This window comes from Elgaria multicarinata, chromosome 11, assembly GCF_023053635.1.
Source record: "Elgaria multicarinata webbii isolate HBS135686 ecotype San Diego chromosome 11, rElgMul1.1.pri, whole genome shotgun sequence".
Taxonomy (NCBI): domain Eukaryota; kingdom Metazoa; phylum Chordata; class Lepidosauria; order Squamata; family Anguidae; genus Elgaria; species Elgaria multicarinata.
Genome location: NC_086181.1, coordinates 43391358 through 43414221, shown reverse-complemented (window position 1 = coordinate 43414221; position 22864 = coordinate 43391358). Strand labels below are relative to the sequence as shown.

At 42.6% G+C, this 22864-nt stretch overlaps 2 protein-coding genes across 3 annotated transcripts; one reads left to right on the top strand and one right to left on the bottom strand.

The window, feature by feature from the left end:
* The first annotated feature begins 56 nt into the window (after positions 1–56).
* Positions 57–7622, top strand: HOMEZ (homeobox and leucine zipper encoding). 2 transcript variants are annotated; one of them, XM_063137741.1, is made up of 2 exons: positions 57–237; positions 4117–7622. In XM_063137741.1, exon 2 carries the CDS (start codon positions 4177–4179, stop codon positions 5629–5631), a length of 1455 nt encoding a protein of 484 aa, XP_062993811.1. In that variant the 5' UTR covers positions 57–237; positions 4117–4176; the 3' UTR covers positions 5632–7622. The 2 variants fall into 2 exon arrangements, with proteins under 2 accessions (XP_062993811.1, XP_062993810.1); XM_063137740.1 differs by lacking the exon at positions 57–237 and adding an exon at positions 2469–2624.
* Positions 7623–7717: 95 nt separating this feature from the next.
* On the bottom strand, positions 7718–16995 carry RNF212B (ring finger protein 212B). Its single transcript, XM_063137646.1, has 15 exons — positions 16896–16995; positions 16457–16509; positions 15779–15853; positions 13516–13631; positions 12512–12572; positions 12303–12331; positions 12069–12115; positions 11575–11617; positions 11176–11233; positions 10231–10276; positions 9421–9460; positions 9154–9281; positions 8848–8906; positions 8714–8754; positions 7718–8251 (listed from the first exon to the last, which is right to left on the bottom strand). The coding sequence occupies exons 1-15, from the start codon at positions 16993–16995 to the stop codon at positions 8215–8217; spliced, it is 933 nt and encodes a 310-aa protein (XP_062993716.1). The 3' UTR covers positions 7718–8214.
* Between the last annotated feature and the right edge of the window lie 5869 nt (positions 16996–22864).

The following is a 22864-nucleotide window of genomic DNA, read 5'->3' as shown; positions in this document are numbered from 1 at the left end:
ACACAATTCTCTAAGCGGAACCCAGGAGTCCTGCTGTCTGGCTTCCTTCCTTCCCTCTCAAGAACCGAGGACTCCCGTGATCCCAGCCCGCCACGCCTCTACCAACCAATGGCAGACCCGTGGCCTGCTGCACCGCTGGTCAGTCCAAGCTCTCCCTTCCCCACCGGCCCCCCAAGCGGGGGAGCCAAGCGGGCGGAACGCGGCTCCGAGGGGGCGAGCAGGAGGAGGCCTGAGAAGGTGAGTGGCGACTTCATTGCGCCCTCCCCTTCCCGTGTCCTCTTCCTTGGCCTCCTCCTCTTTCTCCTCTTCGCCTTGTACGATCCCGCTGCAGATTCCTTTCCTTCTCTTTATCCGCTGCCTCCCGCCTCCTTCTCGCTGTCGCCATCCCTTCCTTTCTCCTTCGGGCTCCTTTCCCGCGAGCTCCTTTTGTTTTCCTCTACTCCTAGCCGCCTCCTTTCATTGTCTCATTCTGTTTCCCTAAATTTCCCTTTTCTCTCCCTCACTTCGTTCTCTCGTCTCTGTTCCTCATATTTCCCTTTTCTTGTTCTGCCTTAGATTCTATCTCTGCTTTCCTCCTCTACTCTTCCACATTCAGTTCTTCTCTTTACTCATTTATTTTCTTGCCCCCTCCGCAGATTATAACAATAATTTTGTTGTTTATTCGTTCAGTCGTTTCCGACTCTTCGTGACTCTTCGTAACAACAATAGCATTGTAACAATAATAGCAAATATATATTTTTCTTTCCACCTTCCTCACTGTCTTATTGTCTCCATAAGAGAGGGGACATGTGGGAAGCAGAAGTAAATTGTTAAAAATAACAATTTACTCTTCTCAAAACTCTTAAGAGACAACAATGCAATGAAGCAGGGAAGGTGAAAAGAAAACAATGTTATTGGTGTTACCTCCTTTCCAGCTTCCTTAGTCCTTGCCTCTGTTCGCAAGAGGGGAATTGTGGGAAGAAGGGGTAAAATGGAAGCATTGGGGTAGTTTATGGATGAGGACTGGCAGAATAGGGTAGATGAGAAGTATTCATAATGGCGGATGAAAAGAGAAGAGGGAAACACGAAGTTGGGTAAAAGGTGGGAGATGAATGGTGTGGGAGAAAACACACACTTGCTTCACCACCAGTGTGTCTGGTGCTTAACAGAGTAAACAAGACATGCCCTTGCCCTTAGTAAGCCTGTGTGCACCAGTAGCTGGGGAACATGGGTGGGAGGGTGCTGTTGCAATATGTCCTGCTTGTGGGTCCCTGGCCAATGGCTGGTTGGTCACTGTGTGAACAGAGTGCTGGACTAGGTGGACCCTTGGTCTGATCCAGCATCAGGGCTCTTCTTATGTTCTTAGGAGCTTTCAACCTAAAATTCAGCATGGGGAGGTAAGAGGCAGGAGTGGGAAGATTTCAGAGGAAAGAGCTGATGGGCAAAATCAAAACAACTGAGGCCTGGCAGGGTGGGTGTGAACAACTGCACCTTGTTTTGAGTGAGAACTCACGAGGAGTTAGGCTTTGTTTTCACTTGATACATGGGATTGTAAAAAGTACCAGGCCTCTGTACGTAGTGCATACTAAGGTTTCAATCCTGAGCACACTTATTGGAAGTACGACCCATGGAATGCAGTGGGGTCTACTTCTGAGCAAATGTGGGTTGGATTGGGCTGCCCAACACCTTTTGCTCACCACTGAGTAACTGCAACCTGCTGCCGCAAATTTGGAAGCCCCTAAAAGGCTGTTTCTGGATGAAAGTTGACTCTTGAGTTGTGCCAAACCATTTGCATGTAAAGTACTATACAATCTCCATTGTGTTTGCCCTACAGCAGCCTCCCCCAACCTGGTGCCCTCCAGATGTGTTGGAGAGTGCTTCTCCCATCATCCCCAGCTGGCAACTGGCATTGACTGTGCTGGGTGGGCATGATGGGAGACATAAAGAACATAAGAAAAGTCCTGCTGGATCAGACCAAAGGTCCATCTAGCCCAGTATTGAGTTCACACAATGAATTAGGACTTGAGTGCAACAGCCCCCTCCCAGTCATGTTTTGCAGTCAAGCAGATCTAGAGGACACCAGGTTGGGGAACATAGGAAGCTGTCTTGTGCAGTCAGACCGTTGTTCCAGCTAGCCCAGTATTATCGACACTGACTGGCAGCAGCTCTCCAGGGTTTCAGGCAGAGAGTCCTTCCTAGCCCTACCTGTACCTGAAGATGCTGGGGCTCGAACCTGGGTCCCTCTGAATACAAAGCACGTGCTCTACCACTGGGCTACAGCCCCTCCTGCCCTAGAGTTGAACAAGTTTCAATTTATCCCACTATGTTTAGTACATTTATAACCTACCTTTCCATTAAAAATACCCTTGTATATGTTTAGGGTCAGGTTTTTTTTAGGGTGTTATGGGAACAGAACTGGTGGTGCTGAAGCTGATAGAGGAAAAGAAGAGGTTATAAAAGGAGAGAAAGAAAAAAGTTAGGACGACAAACCCGGGAGTCTGCCTTCCCTTAACGGACCAGCTTCCCGGGACTGAGAAACTCCGCCTTCTCCCCTCTGTTTCCCATCGTGCACTGCAGGGAGTAGGGGAGAGAAAGAAGGAAGGAAAGTCCTGAAGTAGGGGAGGAGTCTCACTACAGGGACAAAAGTGAGTATACATGAGAGAATTCGGGTTTGGGAGGTAGGAAGGGGATTTAACGTGGGGACGGATAGCTAAGGGGAGGTTAAGGCCCTGCTGATAAAGGAAATGGAGTGAGGTGGTGGCGAAAGTGGGTGGAACGGGGGAAGTAGTACCTGAGTATGGGATTGGAAAATCAGTAGGTCTTTTTGGGAGTCTTCATGCCTATTATCATAACAAAGATTACTTAATGATTGGTTTTACTTCTACCTTGCAAAATGCCTGTTCTTCCTGGAAAACTGATGAATTAGATCTGTGACTGTTAGGCAGCACCCTATATGTAGCTGGCTGCAAGACTTTGGGGGAAGCTGTTTGCTTTTTGTGGAACTGTGATGGAGTAGTTTCCTGCTAATGCTGACTTTAGGCATCTAATTTTCTGCTGTCTCTTAAATTGGCATTAATTGCTCCATTATTGCTATATTATCCTATTTAATTAAAGGCCATCTGGTTTCCAGGACTATTAGAGTGAAATTGGCTTTTCAGTCTGGCTGATTAGTACAGCACGTTTGGTACTAAATTTTGTTTGGATTCATTGTCTGCTCATGTTTAAGTTCCTGGGGTATGTAAATTATTCTACTTTGAAATACTTTACAGTCTCCAAAAAAACTTTCAACGTAAAAGGTTTGAACAAATGTGAGGGAACATATGGGTAGGAGCAGAAGGTAATTGAGGAATGGGGGAGTCTAGTGAACTAAATTTGTGTTCTAGTCAATGTGTGGAGATGAAAACTGGAACCTGAGTGAACAGTTTTAGGACACACTGTGGAACTAAACAGACACAAAATATTGCAACTAAGCTACAGACGTGATCCTGGTTTGTAAGTAAGGATTAAACCACACTAACAGTTTGGATGTAACAGAAAACTGTAGTTTAAACAAGCCATGATAGCAGTGCTAAACCCAGGAGCATGCAGATTCACAGCTTCTTCTCAGGCTGATATACCTGTATATATGCCAAATATAGTTATTTCTGAACCAGGCCTAAAAGGTCCTTAACATGTTAATGCACTCTAGAAGAGAGGCTATGTTAGTTTGTAGTAGTTAAGCAGAGGCCTGTCACACTGAAGAGGTAAATCTGTGTCTGGGTTGTGCCACCTAACACTGCCAGTGGGACCTCACATGACTGAATGCTTCTCCATATAGAAAACTAGAAGGCTTAGCCAGAATATTCCTCCCTGACTTGCTAGTATCCTATGTTCAGCAAATTTTTCTTTTTCTTTCATATGGAAGCATAGTCATGAGAGTTTCCAACAGAAGTCTGAAGTGGTACAGCCACACACAGAACCACCTCAGAGAGAAGTGAGCTTGAGACATTATGTATTTCTGTCTCCCCCACAAACAGCATGCTTACTTTCCTTCCACATTCTTCCCGTTTTCTTCCTCATTGCCAAAGGGGATTCCTGCTATCCCCCTTTCCCTTAAATTCATTTTTTTTTCTACCCATATTCTTCCTTCTGTTCCAGCTGTTTTGAGGGACAGACGTTGATCCCAAGATCGAAGACTGCTTCTAGACTACAGTAGCCATGCCCCCTAACAAGGATGCTCCAGGCTGCCTTGGCTCACCTCCAGGTTTGATCTGCTTGCCGCCCATCTCTGAGGACCTGCAGTTGGTGTGGACACAGGCAGCACAAACAAGCGACCTCGATGGCAACCAGCATCTGCTACAAACTTTCAGCTACTTTCCATATCCCAGCCTTTCTGATCTGGCCTTGCTTTGCCTGCGTCATGGCCTGCACATGGAGAAGGTTAAGGCCTGGTTCATGGCACAGCGGCTACGCTGTGGCATCAGCTGGAGCGCAGAGGAAATTGAAGAGACCCGCGCTCGCCTCATCTACCATCAGGACCAGCTTCACTTTAGTTGCCTGCTTGCTGGGAATGATGGTGATTCCTGGCACCAATCCTATAAGAGCCAAGAATGCCACCAAACAGCGCCTGCTTCTGTGCACTACTCCAGTAAATACCCAGAAAACCAGCAATCTTCTATAACTTCCTTAAACCACTACAGCATAGCCCAAGGAACAAAGGAATTTGAGAGAACCACTCAGGACATTTGGAAATTGAAGGGAAATGTATTGTCCCACCATAGCAAAGCTCAGGAGAACTGTGAACCTTCAGGTACCTCTGTGCATCCTCACCATACCAAAGAGACCATTTCTGGTGGTTACCGACCTGGTGCAACCACCAGCCTGGATTATAAAATCCAGAACTCTCACACAACAGCCTGGAGCCTCCCCAAGGCCTTCCCACAGCCAAATGAACTCATGTCTGCAGTAAATGGTGGCCTTCACCAAGTGGTTCTTCCAGTAGGCTCTTCTCTCAAAGCTACCCCATCCTCCTCTACAGCAACAACCAGGCTTGAGTCATGTAACCTCCAGAACTATCAATACCTTACAGGTGACCAGCAGCAGGCTTCAGGTTATTTATCGGACACTCTGCGCAAACCTAGGCGAAAGACAAAGGAACAGCTGGATGTGTTGAAGTCCTTTTTTCTTCGCTGCCAATGGGCCAGGAGAGAGGATTATCATCTGCTGGAGAAGATCACTGGACTACCACGGGCAGAGATCATCCAATGGTTTGGAGACACTCGCTATGCCCTCAAGCATGGTCAATTGAAATGGTTTCGGGACAATGCAGGGCAAAGTCCAGAGTCTGCCTCCTCAATACCTCCTCATCCACTCCTTAATAGCCATCCAGATACAAGCCCACTGGAGCGCCATTGGGCAACCCATCTGCAGTTGCAGGAGAGTGACTTGCCAACACTCTGTCATGAGTCGGGTATGGAAGCTGAACAGGTGTTGAAGTGGTTCCGTTCACATTCACCAGCTCCATGTGAGGTAGAAGTATGCTTGGGAGATGAGGATGAGGTAGATGAGGAGGTGGCAGCAGCTATGATAAAAGTGGAAGATGAAGACTATGAGGAAGAAGATGATGATGGTGATGATGATGATGACAGTGATGATGAAGACTGGACAGCGTAGACTCTTGTGTGGATGATAGAAATTCTGGGCTTTTGGGATGGAATTGAGGGAAGGATCAAGGAGGCAAAAAAAATATATGTAAAGATGTTGGGAGCAAGATCCCTGCTCCATCAAATTCCTGCCATTGTCCATGATCCCAAATGGGTTCCTCTATGTTCTAAAATAGTTTTATTTTTCCTTTAAGCTCTAGACTGATTAGATTCACATGATCAAAACAGCCAACCATGGGTTATGCAAGCCTTTTTTAACTCTCGCAGAACCCCCGCTACCCAGGTTCTCACGACATGAAAAGCTATGGCGAGGTGTTGAATATTCAAAATGGGCGCCCACAGGCCACCCATGGTGGGCTGTTCAATCATGTGAACTAGCCCAATGTAAGTAAAACCATTTGCCCTGTCCTTCCCATTCAATGATTATGTCTTTAATCATAGTTAAAAGGTTGATGGAAATGGAATTTCCAATACCCCTTTCAAGCTTCTGAGTCCATTGTATGTGCCCCTTCAGTAGTGGGTTCAATCTGGAAAGGTCTCTTATCTAACTTTCAAGTTGCTGCCTGTTCATTGCACTAACAGATTCCAGTTTGGTTTCCTTTTCTAAAATCTTGCTGATTTCCTCCCCTGGCTATCCTTGAATTCTAAAGCTTGTATCTTTCCTAATTATAATAAGGTCAGAACTCAGACCCAGAGATACATGAGGTAAGAGAGAACTGTCTTGATTCAGCTTTGACTCACTATGTCCAACTAATTCTTTTACATATGCTTCTAGTTTAGAATTTGGATAGTTCCTCTTATTACCATTGCATGTTCTTGGACTCGGGTCTTTCCAGGCACTTCTATGACTTTCTGTGTTTTCACTCCTAGAGCAATGCCTTTTTCATATTCCATCCTAGCCATATGTAACATCCAGCTACGCTAAGCCCATGTATCAAGTATATCCTGTTCTGCTGAGTGAAGCAGCAGCGAAGGGAATAAGATTTACTTGTCAATGGAGAATTGTGTTGGGCCCCTTACACATCAAAGAAATGGAGGAGAAAAACTAAGTCGTTCCATGCATTAGCTCTAATTGCTCCCGCCTTGGTTTTCCTTCTGTTGATTATGGGCTTCTATTTCTATGATGTTTCTATGATAAAATGCAGCCCTTCCCAAATGGCAGATATGTTTGATTCTTGGTAGGTGCTGAACAGAATGGGGATTAAGATGGATCTTTTGTGGCCTCATCTTCATCTTTTGTCTTCCACTTTAATCCTTTTCTTGCATCTTTTTTGCCTTTCATTCTTTGTAGGTCTTCTAACTTTTCTTCTATACTTGATGGTCTTTCTTTCCATGTGTCTGTCATACCACTTTTCTTTATTCCTGTGCTTGCTCTTTCTCCCTCCATCAGTGCATTGATTTATCAGCTTTCCCTGCCATGCCTTTTTTACCCTACCCCTTGTCTTTCTTCATTCCACACTGGTTGGCTGATGCTATGAACTGAGAACCACTTCCCACTTAAGTCTTAGATAGGCAGTGGAAAAGTTGCAGAAATAGGGGAAACATTATTGATTGCTTGGCTCTTGGCTCCCTCCACCAAGTTCTTCAATGTGGTCATGTTTGTTGTCTCCCTGGATATCTAGGGGAGGATAAGCTGCTGTCAACTCTTAACTAGCCCTTGGTCTTTTATAAGAGAGGATGGTGAAGACAGATTGTGGGATTTATGGTGGTATGAGTAGGTAGGAAACTGTACAAAGGGATAACCTGAATTTAAAAAAAACTATTTATTAAATCATTTTTTCAAGATATTTTACAGAATCTCTAAAAAAAACAAAAAACACCCAAAACCCACCCTTTCTGGCAAGAGAAACTGAAAAACACTGTAATAAGCTAATCAACTGCACACCGAGAAGATAGTGCATGGACAGCACAAGTCTGTGTGCTACAGTTCCAAGACCACAACTTGTTCAAAATCTATCAAAAGAGATGAATAAAATAGACTAACATGTGGACTGATTACTTAATAGCCATAAAAAAGTATTTTGAAGGCTTCTGTTGATAATTGTCTTCAATAAACGGTAGCTTACTTTTCTATCTTTCCAGATTACTGCTTTTTTTAGGCTTACCTCTTATGTCCTCAATGTGGGAAGCAATTATGATTATAGACAAAGTAGTCCTATATTATGTACAACCAGGATTAGATTGATGGAATATTTGGGTTGCATTTTAGCCACTGACAGCATCAGCTCTCTTCTTAACAAAATAAACTGATCACAATCTAGGCAAGGCTAGTTTTAGTATCCATAGTGTATTTAATGCATTGTAATGAAGTCTGTTAGTATCAAAGACCAGTAATGGTGGGCCTTAGGACAATTCCACCAGCTATCATTTTAATTATTCCTCCAACAAAGACCCTGCAAAGATTTATTACACCGCTTGAGTCTACCACACGTCGGGTGCCACCTGAAATTTTGTGCGAGCAAGAGTGGGGAACGGATGTCTACTGTTAACATATGGTTTGTCAGTTCAGAATTTATACCATCAAAAGTCAGGGCAGAAGAGACTATCTTGCCCGTGATGATGCAGATTAAGAGCACAGTTGCTTCAGTCCTCCCTAGTTTTGCTGATGGGTTCGGCTGATGGAAGAGTACATGGACGAAAGTACAGTGAGCTGGTTGCATAGAACAGGGCTTCATATTTCAGTCACATATCCTGCCTACCACTCAGCTTTGTCCAATAAAAGTATTCTGACTTCTGATAGTGGTAAGTAATGCATTTCAACCTGGTATACACAGAGAGGAGGTTGCTATACAGAACAAGAACCTGGTCCAAGTGGGTGGGTGGAGTGGTGTTGACTTCATTATGATTTTTTCATGCTGTTCTCTGTAAGCATGCTGAGCAGCTTTTTCTGAAAGCTAGCTTAATTTATATCAGTTAACCATTGCCTCCAGCCTTGTGTTGCAGAGCCCTGCAACAAAAGGTGAACTATTCCCCATGCTCCCACTTGCGTATGTTATACTGATGGTCTTTCAAAGTTCTTCTCATCATTATGTATTCTCTTTCCCAAGCATCTGATGGGAGGATGGTGAAAAGGCCAGGCACGTCCCATTTACCTGCTATGAAAGGATGGTGTATAATGAGGAGTTAACGTCAGCTGGGAAGGAGAGAGAAAGAAAAGGAATGATTCAGAATATTCTAGTGATGGTGTAACAAAGTCCATGCTCCATACCCACAGGCTGCTTCTCACCTGTACGGGACGTAGCCTTTCGATGTGACGTTCTGGCATAGAAACGCCCTCTGTCTGATCTGTAGGCCAAAACCAAAACGGAATTGAACACCTGAGAGTATTTGGTGAGAATATGGGGCAAGGTGGTATGTGCTGCCCTAATGCCTAACACTTTATAGTACATTGCTGAGACTACTCTCCACTGTAACCCCTGTTATAGTAGACTATAGTGTGGAGTGATCAGCAATGTTGGGCATAAAGACTACGGAGGGAAGGAATATGGATGGGAAAAGGTGTCGTAGTTAATAGCTGGGTACCCTTCCTCACCAGTAAAGATGTTGAGGCTGAAATATGAGGTTTCCTGTTGCTGCCCGGTGTTGGTAGCACTCCGGCTTTGCCTCACCACAGAAGGCTGTAGGTTGAAGACATTCGAGATGGGGGTGTTGGAAGAGGGCCTGAAAGTAATGGTGGAGCAAAGAGAGAAAGAAATAAAAATTACAGTTGCAGGCAATATTAGATGTATGGCCTTTTTATGGTCATGTGATGAATGACAGGATCCTGGAGGAGAACCCCTCTTCCCCTGCTGTAACTCACCTGTAGAATAAACTTTGAGTGGAAGCTGGAGATGGAGTAGCTGCAAAACAGAACTTTATTATACCTGAAATTAGTAATGAGTTGATGGAAAGGTGACAGGGAAGAACAAGGTTAAGCATGTGGGATCTTGTTGTGGGTGTCTAATTTAAGATGAGGACTATAGATTAGTGGGCAATTACTCTTTCCATTACAGAGAGAAGGGGATATGTTCCCCTCTCGGGGCCTGAATAAGCTCTATTCCAACTTTAAGGCATGGTGTATCCCTTGGCTGTAGACCTGGTTTCGTGCCCCAGCAGAGGTGCATTTGCAATCCTGGGAAAGTAGGCAGAAGCTAAGGATAGAATCAGTGATGCTTGAGCTTGCTGAGATTCTCCAAACTCCGCTTTAAATTTTGCTTCACCACACTCCTGTTTTAGTTTGCAACCTCTTTTTCTTTTCGTTTGAATAAGGAAAGTGCGTTTTAAAAGGGAAAAGTGTGCATTTTTCAAAAGTGAGCAAGTTCTCCCCACTGACTAAAACATGAAAACACATAATTTTTAAAGGTACATTTTCAAAAAATACACATCTTTCAAATGTGATGGCAAGCTAGGGAATGTGCAGGCTTTTCCAGAACAATATGCTCCCGTTCACGTTCGGAATTGTGAACTGGCCAGGTTCTGGTGATTTGTGAACTGAGTCTCATACATCCCTAGCAGAAGAACCTTGCATTTTGTTATTTCTGGTCCTATGTTACCATCTTGTGGTCTCTTGTACTCTTTACAGTAGGTCTAAACAAGGCAGAAGTTTAATCTGCCTCCAATTATTTCTTACCATTAGTAGAATCAGCAAGGGTCATCCTTGTGGCTCCTGTGGCATGCTGGATAAAATTGAGAACTATTTATTATTATTTATTTAGAAAAGTTTTTAAAGCAGTTAACATTACAAAATAGGATAACAATTAAAACATTTTAATTCTAAAGTTTCCATTACAATTGCATCTGCACTTTTCATTGAGTCTTGTAGGCCTCATTAGACAAATAGCATTAGCAGCTCCTGGCTTTTGGAACTTTCAGGGGAACAGGGTACTGGGGGAGCAGTGATGTGGGGTTTTTTTTAAAAAAAGGCCCCTCCCCAGCCAACGTGTTGCTGTCCTTGTTTCACTAGGCTCAGTGGCCAGAGGGGAATAGCGTGGTAATGTGGTGTGTTACCAAACACCGGGCCTTGGTAACACAAAATATAAGTGTTCAAAGAGCACTGGGGCTTCTCTTATCATAGGAACATAGTGATATGCTTTATACTGAGCCAGTTCATTGGTCCATCTAGCCCAGTATTGTTGACATGGACTAGCAGCAGCTCTCCAGGGTTTCAGACAGGATTCCTTCCTAGCCCTACCTAGAGATGCCAGGGATTGAATCTGGGACCTTCTGCATACAAAGCACATGTTCTACCATTGAACCACAGCCTCTTCACCCTGGGCAGGTGGTTTCCATGGCTCCTAGTTGTCGGAACACCCTATGCCACTAAGAGAGTCTGTAAGAAAGAAATACCGTATTTCTTCAATTCTAAGACACACTTTTTCCCCCATATAAACATCTCCAAAAACGGTGTGCGTCTTAGAATCGCAGGTGTGTCTTAGGGTTTTTTTTCCTGTTGGTGGTACTGAAATTAGTGTGCGTCTTACAATCGATGGCGTCTTACAATCGAAGAAATACGGTATATCCACCCTTCTATCCATATTCCTTTTCTGAGAAAAGGACAGCAATGTGGGGGACTTGCCTGCCAGTTTGGTAGATGGCTGATTCTGGAAGAGATGGAGTCCATGGAAGAAGAGCGGCTATGAAAGAAGCACAAAACGCCAAGGAGTCATTGATAAAAAGGTTAGAAATGCATGCAAGCAGACAGACAATACCTAAATATGGTTTTTGCAAAGTGGTTTAGATTTTAAAAAATAGAATTAAAATCTTGTTATGGAACTGGACAGAGGAGAGGGCAGTGGTCACAGCAAGAGAATTGTATTAACAACTGAAAGGGTTAGAATGTTGCTTTCCCAGAGGGAGGAGGGGAAAGCTGAATTTTCTCTGGAATTCTGAGTAAGCTTCTAGATTCTTTGGTACAAATTATTCAACAATCCATTATACCCATAACCAAGAAATACGATATCCCTCATGTACCTACCTGACTACTTCACTGGAGTGCTGGAAAATAGGGTTTGGTGTAACTGCAAAATATGAGACAGTTACTGTAGAGTAGCAAGTAATGTGCTGGAGGGACATATCATGCTGAGTCATTATAAGGTAATTTCTATATACTCGCAGGCAAGGGAAAGGTAGTAAATATTCCTTTCCTCAAGGATCAAAATCCTATACCCCGATTTAACAGACAAAGATTTGGGTATATATTTGTATTCATTTATCTATTAAAAAGACTTATAAGATGCCTTTCTGGATAAACTCTCCTAACAATCTCCATTCCTCTCAGAGAGCATGCAGGATTTCATGTATGCACATGTGCAAACGTGGTTTTTTCTGTCAGGCAAACACACATTGATTCTTAAGTTTACAGGGCAAGAACATGTGCACTTACAGTTATCCGCAAGAAGATTCACTGCCACGTGCAGTGTTGCTCAGGGGTCTAACTGGATGTGTACAGAGCCCCATCTATCTACCTACCTCTCTGTGATGGGGGTGTGATGGCAACCGGCCTTGGGGTGCTGTTTCTGTAGCAAATTAAAATGAGTTTTGTACAGTAAGGGTAAAAAAAACATTATCTTGTCCCAAATGTTTTGCTGTCCTGTGGTCTCAAGTACAGCTTCCTTATTCTGCCAAGAAAAGCCATTACTGCCTACAGTTCACATGCTGCAGCTCCTGATGAATGTCCCAAAAGGGCAGAACAGATGCACTGACCTGCTACCCTGATGGTGTCCTTGAGAACTCTGTTGAGACAGAAGAGAGTTTTCAGGATTCAGAATCCTGAATAATATGCTAATAGATTGATTCGCTTCCTCCTTCACTACAGAGACAAATACACAGGAGCAGAATGCATTCCCTCCAGTAGAGGGTGTAAGAAACCAAATCACCGAAAATGTGATCAGTTTCCAACAAAAAGCTCCTACCTGCAAGCTGAGGTACTTCTTTTTCAATACCCTGTTCTCCTTCCGTATTGCCTCCAACTCCCTAAATGAGAATGGAGGATTGGGGAGATACAAGATGGTTTTACCCTTTATATCTGCCCAGGCCTAGCATTTATACTTTATTCTCCATTGGGGAACACTTTAGTAGTGATGCAGAACAGAGATGAGCTGTCTGACTCAAGTGTCATACAAACCATTACGTTCACTTCACAAATAGAGAGCTTCGGCTATTGGGCGGTATAAAAATGTAATAAATAAAATGTAAAATGTAATAAATAAATAAATAAATAATTAACATGATAGTAATTGAAATTAGAAGATAGCAGAAATCCTTTTTAAAGAAGAGAACATATTCTTACCCCTCAAACTTGGTTTATGTTAGCATGATTGAGAGGGTCCACTTCACCACTACTACAGTTCCTCTTGCTGCTAAAGAAGTATTTCCTCTCGTAAATTAGAAGAGAATTCAAGGATATTTTGTATGGCTTCATTGACTTGACTTAATAATAATAATTTATTTCTTACCCGCTTCTCCGATTGGCTTTGATTTGTGTGCTTATATGTTGTGGAGCAGAGAAGGAATGGATTCATGTATATGTCAATAGTGTAAAAGTTAAAAAAAATACTGGGTAAAATCCAATGTAAGTTCTACTTATAGTATACTCATTGAAATGAAGAGAAATAATTTTACTCTAAGTAAGACTTATGTTGGATTTGCCTTCCTTGAATGAACTGAGGGCAGCATACATGGTTCTCTTCCCCCTATTTTATCTTCACAACAACCTTGAGAGGTAGGTTGTATGAAGAGAAAATGACTGGCCCAAGTTCACCCAAAAAGCTTCATGAATGAGTGGGAATTTGAATGTGGGTCTCCTTAAGCCTCATCCAATACTCTAGCCACTACCTCATACTGGCTCTACTAATCCCTGCAGACATGACTAATACTGTTTGCCTTTGTTCATGTGAACACAACCTGCATGTCTCACTTTTCTTGGATACTTAGTTTCTGGTAAGCTTGCTGTAAGGTTCCCTCCGCTTTTGAAGCATTGTGTTTGTAGAAAGAAACCAGCAGCTCCATCTGGCTCTTCTGGAACATCCATACCTAGGAAGAGAATGGAAATGGGGAATGGGAAAGGGGGATTTAAAGCCATGTATTTATTTATTTATTTATTTATTTATTTATTTATTTATTTCTTAACCGCCTCTCCATTTTGATCAAGGCGCAGAACAACAGTAAATATAAAATACATAAAATTGAATTAAAACATAATATACATTGTTAAAACATCCTAAAATCATTTTTAAAATGTGTTTTCATGAAGTCAGATTTAGGGCTGTAGCTTACTTAGGGAGATGAGGAAGAACCTTTCAACTCAGGGGTCATAGCTCAGTGGTAAAGCATATGCCTTGTATGTAGATGGACATGGGTTCAATCCCTACCACTCACAGTAAGAGTGGGGAGCCTGTGCTGTCCCAGATGTTGACTCTAACTCCCATGAATATCATCCAACATGACCAGTAGCCAAGGATGGTAGAAGGTGTAGTCTGCCAACATCTGGAGAGCCATAGGTTCCCTACTTGTACTGGGCTAGATGGACAAATGGACTAGCAGCGTCACATATTTACTCCAATAGTGCCTCAAGTCATAGGCGTGACCTATGGCATTATGCTCTTAATGTTTGCAAGACACAGAGTTTGTGTACACAGTGGCTGCAACAGAACAAGGTGATATGGATAATACCAACTTGATTTGAGTGTGCTTTCCGATCTGTTTCCCTCTCAGCAAGCCTTGAAACTGCATTTAAGCTATGGGAAATTAAGCAACTTCTGGGTTTGGTAGAGGAAAGAAAAATATACAGAAAAATTCTGATGCATATGCTAATATTATGAGGTAGGTAGCTACTTAAGAGCTGCAAGCCTTCTTTATCAGGCAAATTACTACAGTCTACTTTTAGTAGTAACAACCTTGAGATAAAACTCACGCATGGGGTACATGTTGTAAAAATGTAACAACTCCATAGCCTAGTTCAGTAGTGAGCATACAAAGCTATTTTCAGGCTGAGGCAGAGGGGTCAAAAATTAAGACCTACTGGAGAACATTGGAAATGCAACAATTAAAATATTAACCTCCCTTAAATGTCTACATTTTACTAGAAAGCCTCATTTGTGGCACACTGCTTTTGTAATTCCCTCCCATTGGTGGCTCGCCTGGCATCTAAAAGGCTATCCTTTCAGCAATAGGTGAAGACTTCTTAATTCTCCCAGCCCTTTTAAATCTTTTAGTTGCTTACATGCTGCTTTAAATTGCTGTTATATCATTGTTTTGATTAATTATACTTTCTTGCTTTTACATTTTAAACCATCCTAGGAACTTCATCGTTGAAGGTGTGATGTTTAAACTTCTTAAACAAACATTTTCATTGTCATCTCCAGCAATAGCCACCAAAGCAAGGAAGGGTAATTTCTATATAAACACCACAAGAATGTTGTTCTGAGCTTTTCTTTCTTCCTTTCTTTTGATCCTCTTGATGCCCAAAAGTATCATGAAAACTCAGAGAATTTGGCCTCTTTGATGACATCCCAACACCTAGTGCTGTCATTGCCAGCCCTAGGTATTTACAGCCCTAGGTATTTACAGGGCCGCCTTAGGGTGGCCCTGCCCAGTTCAATTTCAGGTTATCTAGCTCACCGGAGGGTTTGGGATGGTGATTGCCAAGTCCTGTGAGATATACAGAATATGGCAACCCTGGGTGATTTTAATGCTTAGGTGCTGCTGATTCTGCTGAAATTCTCTTTGATTATTAACTAGCATGTAGCCATATTTATCTGGCTCTTTTATCTGTTGTTGTAATTAATTTGCTAAGTATGGGGACCACTGTTATTATTAACCTTTTCCGAGATTGGTTATTAACTAGTTCTCTAACTGACCTTTGCAATCTCCCTACAATAGAAATGAGGTGAACTGCAAATTTTAGGGGAATAGCTGGATTGTTGAATTGGAGAATGGGTTATTAGACTTTCTTCCTTTTTGAGTGGAGTGGTCATTCTCTAAGGACCACTTAAGCACTTCTCTCCTTTTCCTTAAGCTACTCTGACTTTTGACAAACATTCCACAAAATTTGCTCCATATTTTTTGGCTGCTGAGTTGTTCTTGCTTGTGTTGCCTCTCATTTTGCCAATCATGTCAACTATTTTAAGATCTAAGAACTGAGATAATTCCCAACAAATTACCAGGTTTATCATTCTTACCTGAGATAGGTGGGCAATATAGTTGAGTGCTGTTTCAAGAGGGCTTTTGAAAAACCTTTTTTCTTCTGGTTTCATCTGAATATCAGGGAGGCAAAGAGAGGGGAGATAAGAACCAGACCCTTCCTAATCTTCCCCAAATGCTAAACAAATCGAGATTTTTCTGGTTTTTTTCATTGGTGGTATATTTAAGGGACCAAAGTACAAATCCCTCTTCATTAACTACGTGGCCTTTGCCAGCCACTGTGTCAGTCTAAATTTTGGCACATATAATACTGGAATAGTTGCATGTATCTGCTTATGAGAAAGAGCTTTGTATACTAAAATGTTTCCATGTTCTCAGGATATCTTTTATTCTTCTTGTCTCATCATGCAAGCTAGTAATCATGGGCTTCTATCTCTATCCTCTGCACTGTTATAGCCATTCAGGTTGCATCATTTAAAAAAAGGAGTTTTGATGTCATCATACCCTCAAATGGAAAAGCCTGCCAACCCAAGAACTCTCTAATGTTGAGTGTATGAGGCAGCAACAGCTTTCATAATTCTGCCCTCTATTTGATTCCCCTGTTTTTTATAAATAAAATGTCTGTACATTTGTTGAAATGGATGTGGTACAAATAAAACATTTATATTCCAGAAAGGAAGAAGTTAAAATTCTGTCTTAGAGAAACCACAACTTACATTATCATTGAGAAACAAATATTTGCAGCTTGTTCCACAAGACAGGCATTTATCTGCCAGGATTAAAATGTAAAAGGTGTTAGTATAATCTATTGAAAATTATCATAGTTAAATCTCAAGTGCTCTGAAATAACAAGAAGGATCAGCCCTCTATTTATGAGCCACTCTTCAAAATCATAGATGTCTTTTAAAAGAGCACTAAACACTGTATTCTTTGTGACTGCTTGGCTTCTGATCTTAGGGGCTAAACATTCCTAAAATGCTTTCCTGTTATCACATGACTTCCAGATTGTATGGGGAAATAACACATGAGCAACACTTTTTCATGTGAAGGATCCAGAAGACTAATATGTGTTTAGCGCCCACCCTTGTGTAATATCTGTGACTCTTTGAATGTTGCCTACAAGACGTGGTAGAAACATCGTATTGTAACTCTTACCTGTATCAGCACATTTTTTGCAAAATATGTGTCCACAGCTAGTGATGTAAAAGTCAGATGTCTCCTGGCCGAAACACTGATTGCAATGAAACCAATCCATGGTGCTAGAGTGAGAGGTGAAGCAGATGTCCCATTCAGCTTCTGTTGGGAAAAGTGGATCAGATTAGGAGGATATTTATTTATTTATTTATTACATTTTTATACCACCCAATACCCGAAGCTCTCTGGGCAGTTCACAATATGTCAGATTCTACTGGGCCAGAGGGTGATCCTAGCGCTACCAATCAAAAGGCACTGTGCAGCTAGTCAGTCTTTCCTCCTTAATGGTAAGAAAAAGAGAGAGAGAAGTGGTGGGAAACTTTAGACATCAGGTTAAGACCTTCCTCTTTGACCCTTAATCTGTTGCTTTTTAAATTTTACAGCTGGCTCCCCAATGTTTTAAACATTGAATAATGTTTCTAATGTTTGATTCTGTATTATTTTGATACATTATTATTATTGTTATTATTTTAAGTTATTTTGTTGCTGCTGCTGTTTGGTTTTGTGATTGTAAACCACACAGTTAGGCAGTATCCAATTCGAATAAATACTTTTAGTTTTGCACCATGTACAAACTGCTGGATCCACTATTTAAAGTACTATCTGTAAATTTACTGTGATTTAATGGTGGGTTTAGGAGGACTCCAGGGATCTTTGCCTTGGATCCATGTTTTTGCATCACATCCCACATTTTTTACAGTGCTGTCTGCAAATACAGACATGACTTGATGGCAGAATTGGGATGCTTCTGTTTAAAGACTTAGAATCATAGAATAGTAGAGTTGGAAGGGGCCTACAAGGCCATTGAGACCAACCCCTGCTCAATGCAGGAATCCACTTGAGGAGATCAATGTCTTTGTACCATGGAAGCACCATGGTGTATTGGGTTTGTGGTTTTTATGAGATGGGTGCTGAGATTTCAGGGTGGTTTTGTGTGGTCTGAGCATAAAAATCAAATGAATTCAGGAGGATTGATGAAGAATCTACTAGATGCAGCTTTTTTTCCAGAAGACAAAGCGGGACAAAATTAAAAGTGGGCTTTATTCCACAAAAACTAAAATACATTTGTTGGCCTTTTAAGTTGTGAAAGGACTTGTTTTCGTTGCCACTCTGAAAACAGGGGAAATGATGCATCAGGGGCAAGATATTAAGAGATCAGGAACCATCTCTGGAGAGACAGGTATAGAGATTATGCATATTTAGCATCCAAAGGGAAGAACTTGTAATGAGTAGGACTAGGCTTTAGGGAAATGCACATTTTGCAAGCTAAAATGACCAAACATGACGAGAAGGCACCCCCGTGAGAAGAACAGCGTACCCAGTCCCTTTCTCTCCACCCCATGTAAGGAACTTCCCCAACTTCCCTGGTAAACCGCCTATTTTTAGGAGGGGAATGTTGTCTAGTTGCGTCAATTATATAAATTTATAATTATAAATTCACAATCTACAATGTTGAGTCTTCTGTGGTGGGGTCGCCTCCCTTGGCAAGCATTCCCCCCCTTCCCCTCCCCTCTCTCGTCTCTTTCCCGCCTTTTTCCCCCCGAGGCGACTCCGCCACCTTAGCTCCAAAACAGCCGTTAAAAGAGGCGCGAAAACACAGGGTTCAAAAAAAAAAAAAACCGTCGCGAGGCTTGAGGGGGCGGGGCTCTGGCTCTGAGGGGGTAATAAGGGAGTGAGGAGGGGATGTGGATGGAGAGGCAATGGGGCGGGGCGCAGAAATAGGCGTATAAGGACACAATCCTATGCATTTTTAGATAGGAAAAAGTCCTGCAACTCCATGGCAACCAAAAAGTCTGTCTGAGGAATGCTGGGAGTTGTAGGCCTTTTTTTTCTATCTAAACATGCATAGGATTGCTCCTTAAAATGGCATGGCCAGTAGAGGCTGGTGGCTCCGATTTCGGTGGGGCTGTGAATCCGTTCTGGGTTTCAGTCAGAACTCTAAAGGAACTATGCAAGGTGCTGAACTTTAAATGAGCCGCCCAAGTTTCGGCACCTAGGATTGCTCCTTTAGAGCTCTGACTGGTTTTGACTGGAAACCAGGATGGATTCACAGCCCCACTGAAATCAGAGCCACCAGCCTGGATATACTGGCAGTAATGTGAGAGGTTATTATTATTATTATTATTTATATAGCACCATCAATGTACATGGTGCTGTACAGAGTAAAACAGTAAATAGCAAGACCCTGCCGCATAGGCTTACATTCTAATAGAATCATAATAAAACAATAAGGAGGGGAAGAGAATGCAAACAGGCACTGGGTAGGGTAAAACTAACAGTATAAAGTCAGAACAAAGGTAAAAGAAGGTATAAAGGTATAAAGTCAGGTTGAGGTAAAAGAACTGCCAAGGGAAGAGGGCAGTTGGTGATGGGTGACTAGGTGAAGAACATACCTTCACTGCAGACTACCAGTTAAACAGCCATTTCTAGGGAACTCTGGGAATTACAGAATTATGCATGGCACAAAATTATGCATGGTGTGGAAAATGTGCATAAGGAGTCATTTTTCTCCCTCTCTCATAATACTAGAACCCAATGGGGTCATCCCATGAAGGTGATGGGTATTCAGGACAGATAAAAGGAAGGACTTCTTCACACAACGCATAAACTGGAATTCGCTACCGCAAGGTGTAGAGATGGCCACCAATTGGGATGGTTTTAAAAGGGGGTTTGAAAAGGCTATCAGTGGTTGCTAGTCCTGATGGCTATGTGCTACCTCCAGTATCTGAGGCAATAAGACTTTATACACTCGTTGCAGGGGAACATGGGAAGGAAGGTGCTGTTGCAATGTGGCTTCCTGGTCGACAGCTGCTTGGCCATTGTGTGAACAGAGTGCTGGACTAGATGGACCTTGGTCTGATCCAGCATGGCTCTTGTTTTGTTCTTAATTGTTAGGTATACACCCACACCGAGCTATGGTTTCCTATTAATCGAACTAGTTATTGACCCACCTTAGGTCTGGCCATGGGTCCTGCTCCATTTATTGAGGACCAATGAATTAGAAGAAGGTGGAAACAGGAATACAAAAGAAAAGGCAGGAGGGTTTAATTTTCTGAAATAAGCTAGGGCACAGTGTTGAGATAGTAGGATGGGGAGTGAAATGCTATTTTGGGCTGCATTAATAGAAGTATAGCTTCCAAATCATGTGAGGTACTGGTTCCTCTCTATTCGGCCCTGGTTAGGCCTCATCTAGAGTATTGTGTCCAGTTCTGGGCTCCACAATTCAAGAAGGATGCAGACAAGCTGGAGCATGTTCAGAAGAGGGCAACCAGGATGATCAGGGGTCTAGAAACAAAGCCCTATGAAGAGAGACTGAAAGAACTGGGCATGTTTAGCCTGGAGAAAATAAGATTGAGGGGAGACATGATAGCACTCTTCAAATACTTAAAAGGTTGTCACACAGAGGAGGGCCAGGATCTCTTCTCGATCCTCCCAGAGTGCAGGACACGGAATAACGGGCTCAAGTTAAAGGGAGCCAGATTCCGGCTGGACATCAGGAAAAACTTCCTGACTGTTAGAGCAGTGCGACGGTGGACTCAGTTACCTAGGGAGGTTATGGGCTCTTCTCCCACACTAGAGGCCTTCAAGAGGCAGCTGGACAACCATCTGTCAGGGATGCTGTAGGGTGGATTCCTGCATTGAGCAGGGGGTTGGACTAGATGGCCTTGTAGGCCCCTTCCAACTCTGCTGTTCTATGATTCTATGATTCTATGAATGGTAAGAGAAGGAAGAGTAAGTCCGGACGGGATTGAAATGAGAGATGGGGGTGCTGAAGGGGAAAAGGGAGCACTAATATAGAAATGAAGATGTTGAAGGGAAACAGAGGCTGTAGCTAGACCTAAGGTTTATCCCAGGATTGTCCTGGGGTCAAACCTGTTCATCTAAGTGTCACACAGGGCATCCAGCACTCAGGCAGGGGCGAACCTGGGATGATCCTGGGATAAACCTTAGGTCTAGCTACAGCTAGGATATCCGTGGAGCATAGATGGTAAATGGTAGTATGAAGAGGACCTGAGGGGTGTCAGATATAGGTATGAGATCCTGAAAGTGGAACAGTAACATCCAGGATAGCAGGTCATTAATAAAGCAAGAACTGAGAAAAGACAATTGATGGGATTGAGCAAAATAATTTAAATATTATTATATTTAAATAAATATAATAATAATGAACCGCCCAGAGAGCTTCGGCTATTGGGCGGTATAAAAATGTAATACATAAATAAAATAAATAAATAATAGAGTAGGGTGACCACCTTTTGCCTGGGAGGGCCCCTATGCTTGTCATACCTGCATGAGAGGCAGATTCAGCAGGTCAAGTTTTTCTAAACCATTGTGTTTAAGCCAGAGAAATCTGCACTTGTGAAATCACTGCCTGTTATGCACCCAAGAACCTTGCCAGAAAAAAGGTGACAACCTAAGTGCTCAAGGAAGTGAGAAACAATAAGGGGGTGAGCTGACTGACTGATGGGCCATGGATACAGAGAGGGTCTAGATTGAGGATGAGCATGTAATCTAGTATCTGAGGGTCTGTTATGTAGAGTGGGGGCCTTTTAGATTGCTAATAGCCAGCAGGAAGCAGAAAAGGCACCAGCCCCCCATGGATTTTGTAGCAGCTGTTGAATTGTAACTAATAGCTGCAGACGAAGCAACCATCTTCACTGCAATTTTTCATTTCCATTTTTGTCAAATCCTTCCCACATTGGTTCTCATAATTTAATCCATTTATTAAAATGGATTACAAAAACCAAAAGGCAACCCTGTAGACCATAGGGGGAAATGTAAAAATCCATATAGTGTAACACAACACCCTTATTAGGCCAAATCAAAGATCACTGAAACCTGAAACCATTACCTGACAAGAGCCCACCTTGAATGTCTGTAAACCCTCCTTCTCTATATCATCTTAAGACTCTGACTATGCAGGCATCCTGATTACAACATCCAGTCAGTTTTCCCCACTCCCCCATCCCAGCCCCACCACAAACCAGCTTTTCGTAACATCTTCCCTGATGAAGCCATCTGGAGATCTTGAAAACTTGCGCATTTGTGTGTGTGTGATCTAAAAGTATTACACTATATGGATTTTTAAGTGGATTGTTTGCTATTCAGTTGCTGCTGAGCCATCCCCTTCCCCCACACACTGCTTTTTCCTCATTCTCTGTTGTTATCTTCTCTCCTTCCCAGCCCTGACCTTTGTTCTCTCCTGTTCCTGCTGATATCGTGATAAAAGAGTCAAGGTGCTCCCCAAAGGCTGGACTTCACCCCTACATAGCAGGAGAAGGTGCGGGATCAGCAGAGATGCAAAGGGAGAATTCTGCCAAGCAAGGGGAATTGGGGACAAATGAACAGAAGGGATGGAGCCTTGTGCGGGGGAAGAAGGAAGCATAGTAACATGCAGGAAAGGAGGAGGGTACACAAAGTCCTGTCATTTAACGCCCCCCCCCCGGTTCTTTTATCCTTCCCCACCCCCCTTGTGTCAAACGTCTCTTTTCTGCATTTCCGATTTTAAAAGCTGTTTTCAAAAACAGCGACATCGAACAAAATCAATACTCATGTAATTTTCACACACAAAACATCATAAGTGAAATAGTCTTTACTGGGCAATAAATTGAAGCATCTGCATTGTGAATTATGAGATTCCGACAGGTAGACAAATATGTGCCTGGAAGTGTTTTTTGTTTTGTTTTTAACAAATGGCAACGTTATGTATGTTGATGTTTCAATGTTATACCCTTATCCCAAAGACTCAGGGGGAATGACAGCATGCTATTTTTCATTTTATTTTTTAACTGGCTAGGGGTGCAATCCTATGCATGCTCAGACAGAAAAAAAAAAGTCTGGCTGGGGCATGCTGGGAGCTGTAAGATTCCCCCACCTCCTTTCTAAACATGCATAGGGTTGTGCCCTAAAGCACTTTATAGTACTATGAA

What these genes read in the sequence shown, in the direction of transcription:
- HOMEZ (XM_063137741.1), top strand. Translation starts at nt 4,177, where the DNA reads ATGCCCCCTAACAAGGATGCTCCAGGCTGCCTTGGCTCACCTCCAGGT.
- RNF212B (XM_063137646.1), bottom strand. Translation starts at nt 16,995, where the DNA reads ATGGATTGGTTTCATTGCAATCAGTGTTTCGGCCAGGAGACATCTGAC. An exon ending in GGACACCATCAGGGTAGCAG is followed by an intron (nt 12,116 to 12,302) that starts GTCAGTGCATCT and finishes AATTTGCTACAG; the next exon opens with AAACAGCACCCCAAGGCCGG. An exon ending in CAGCCTCAACATCTTTACTG is followed by an intron (nt 8,907 to 9,153) that starts GTGAGGAAGGGT and finishes TTTGGCCTACAG; the next exon opens with ATCAGACAGAGGGCGTTTCT.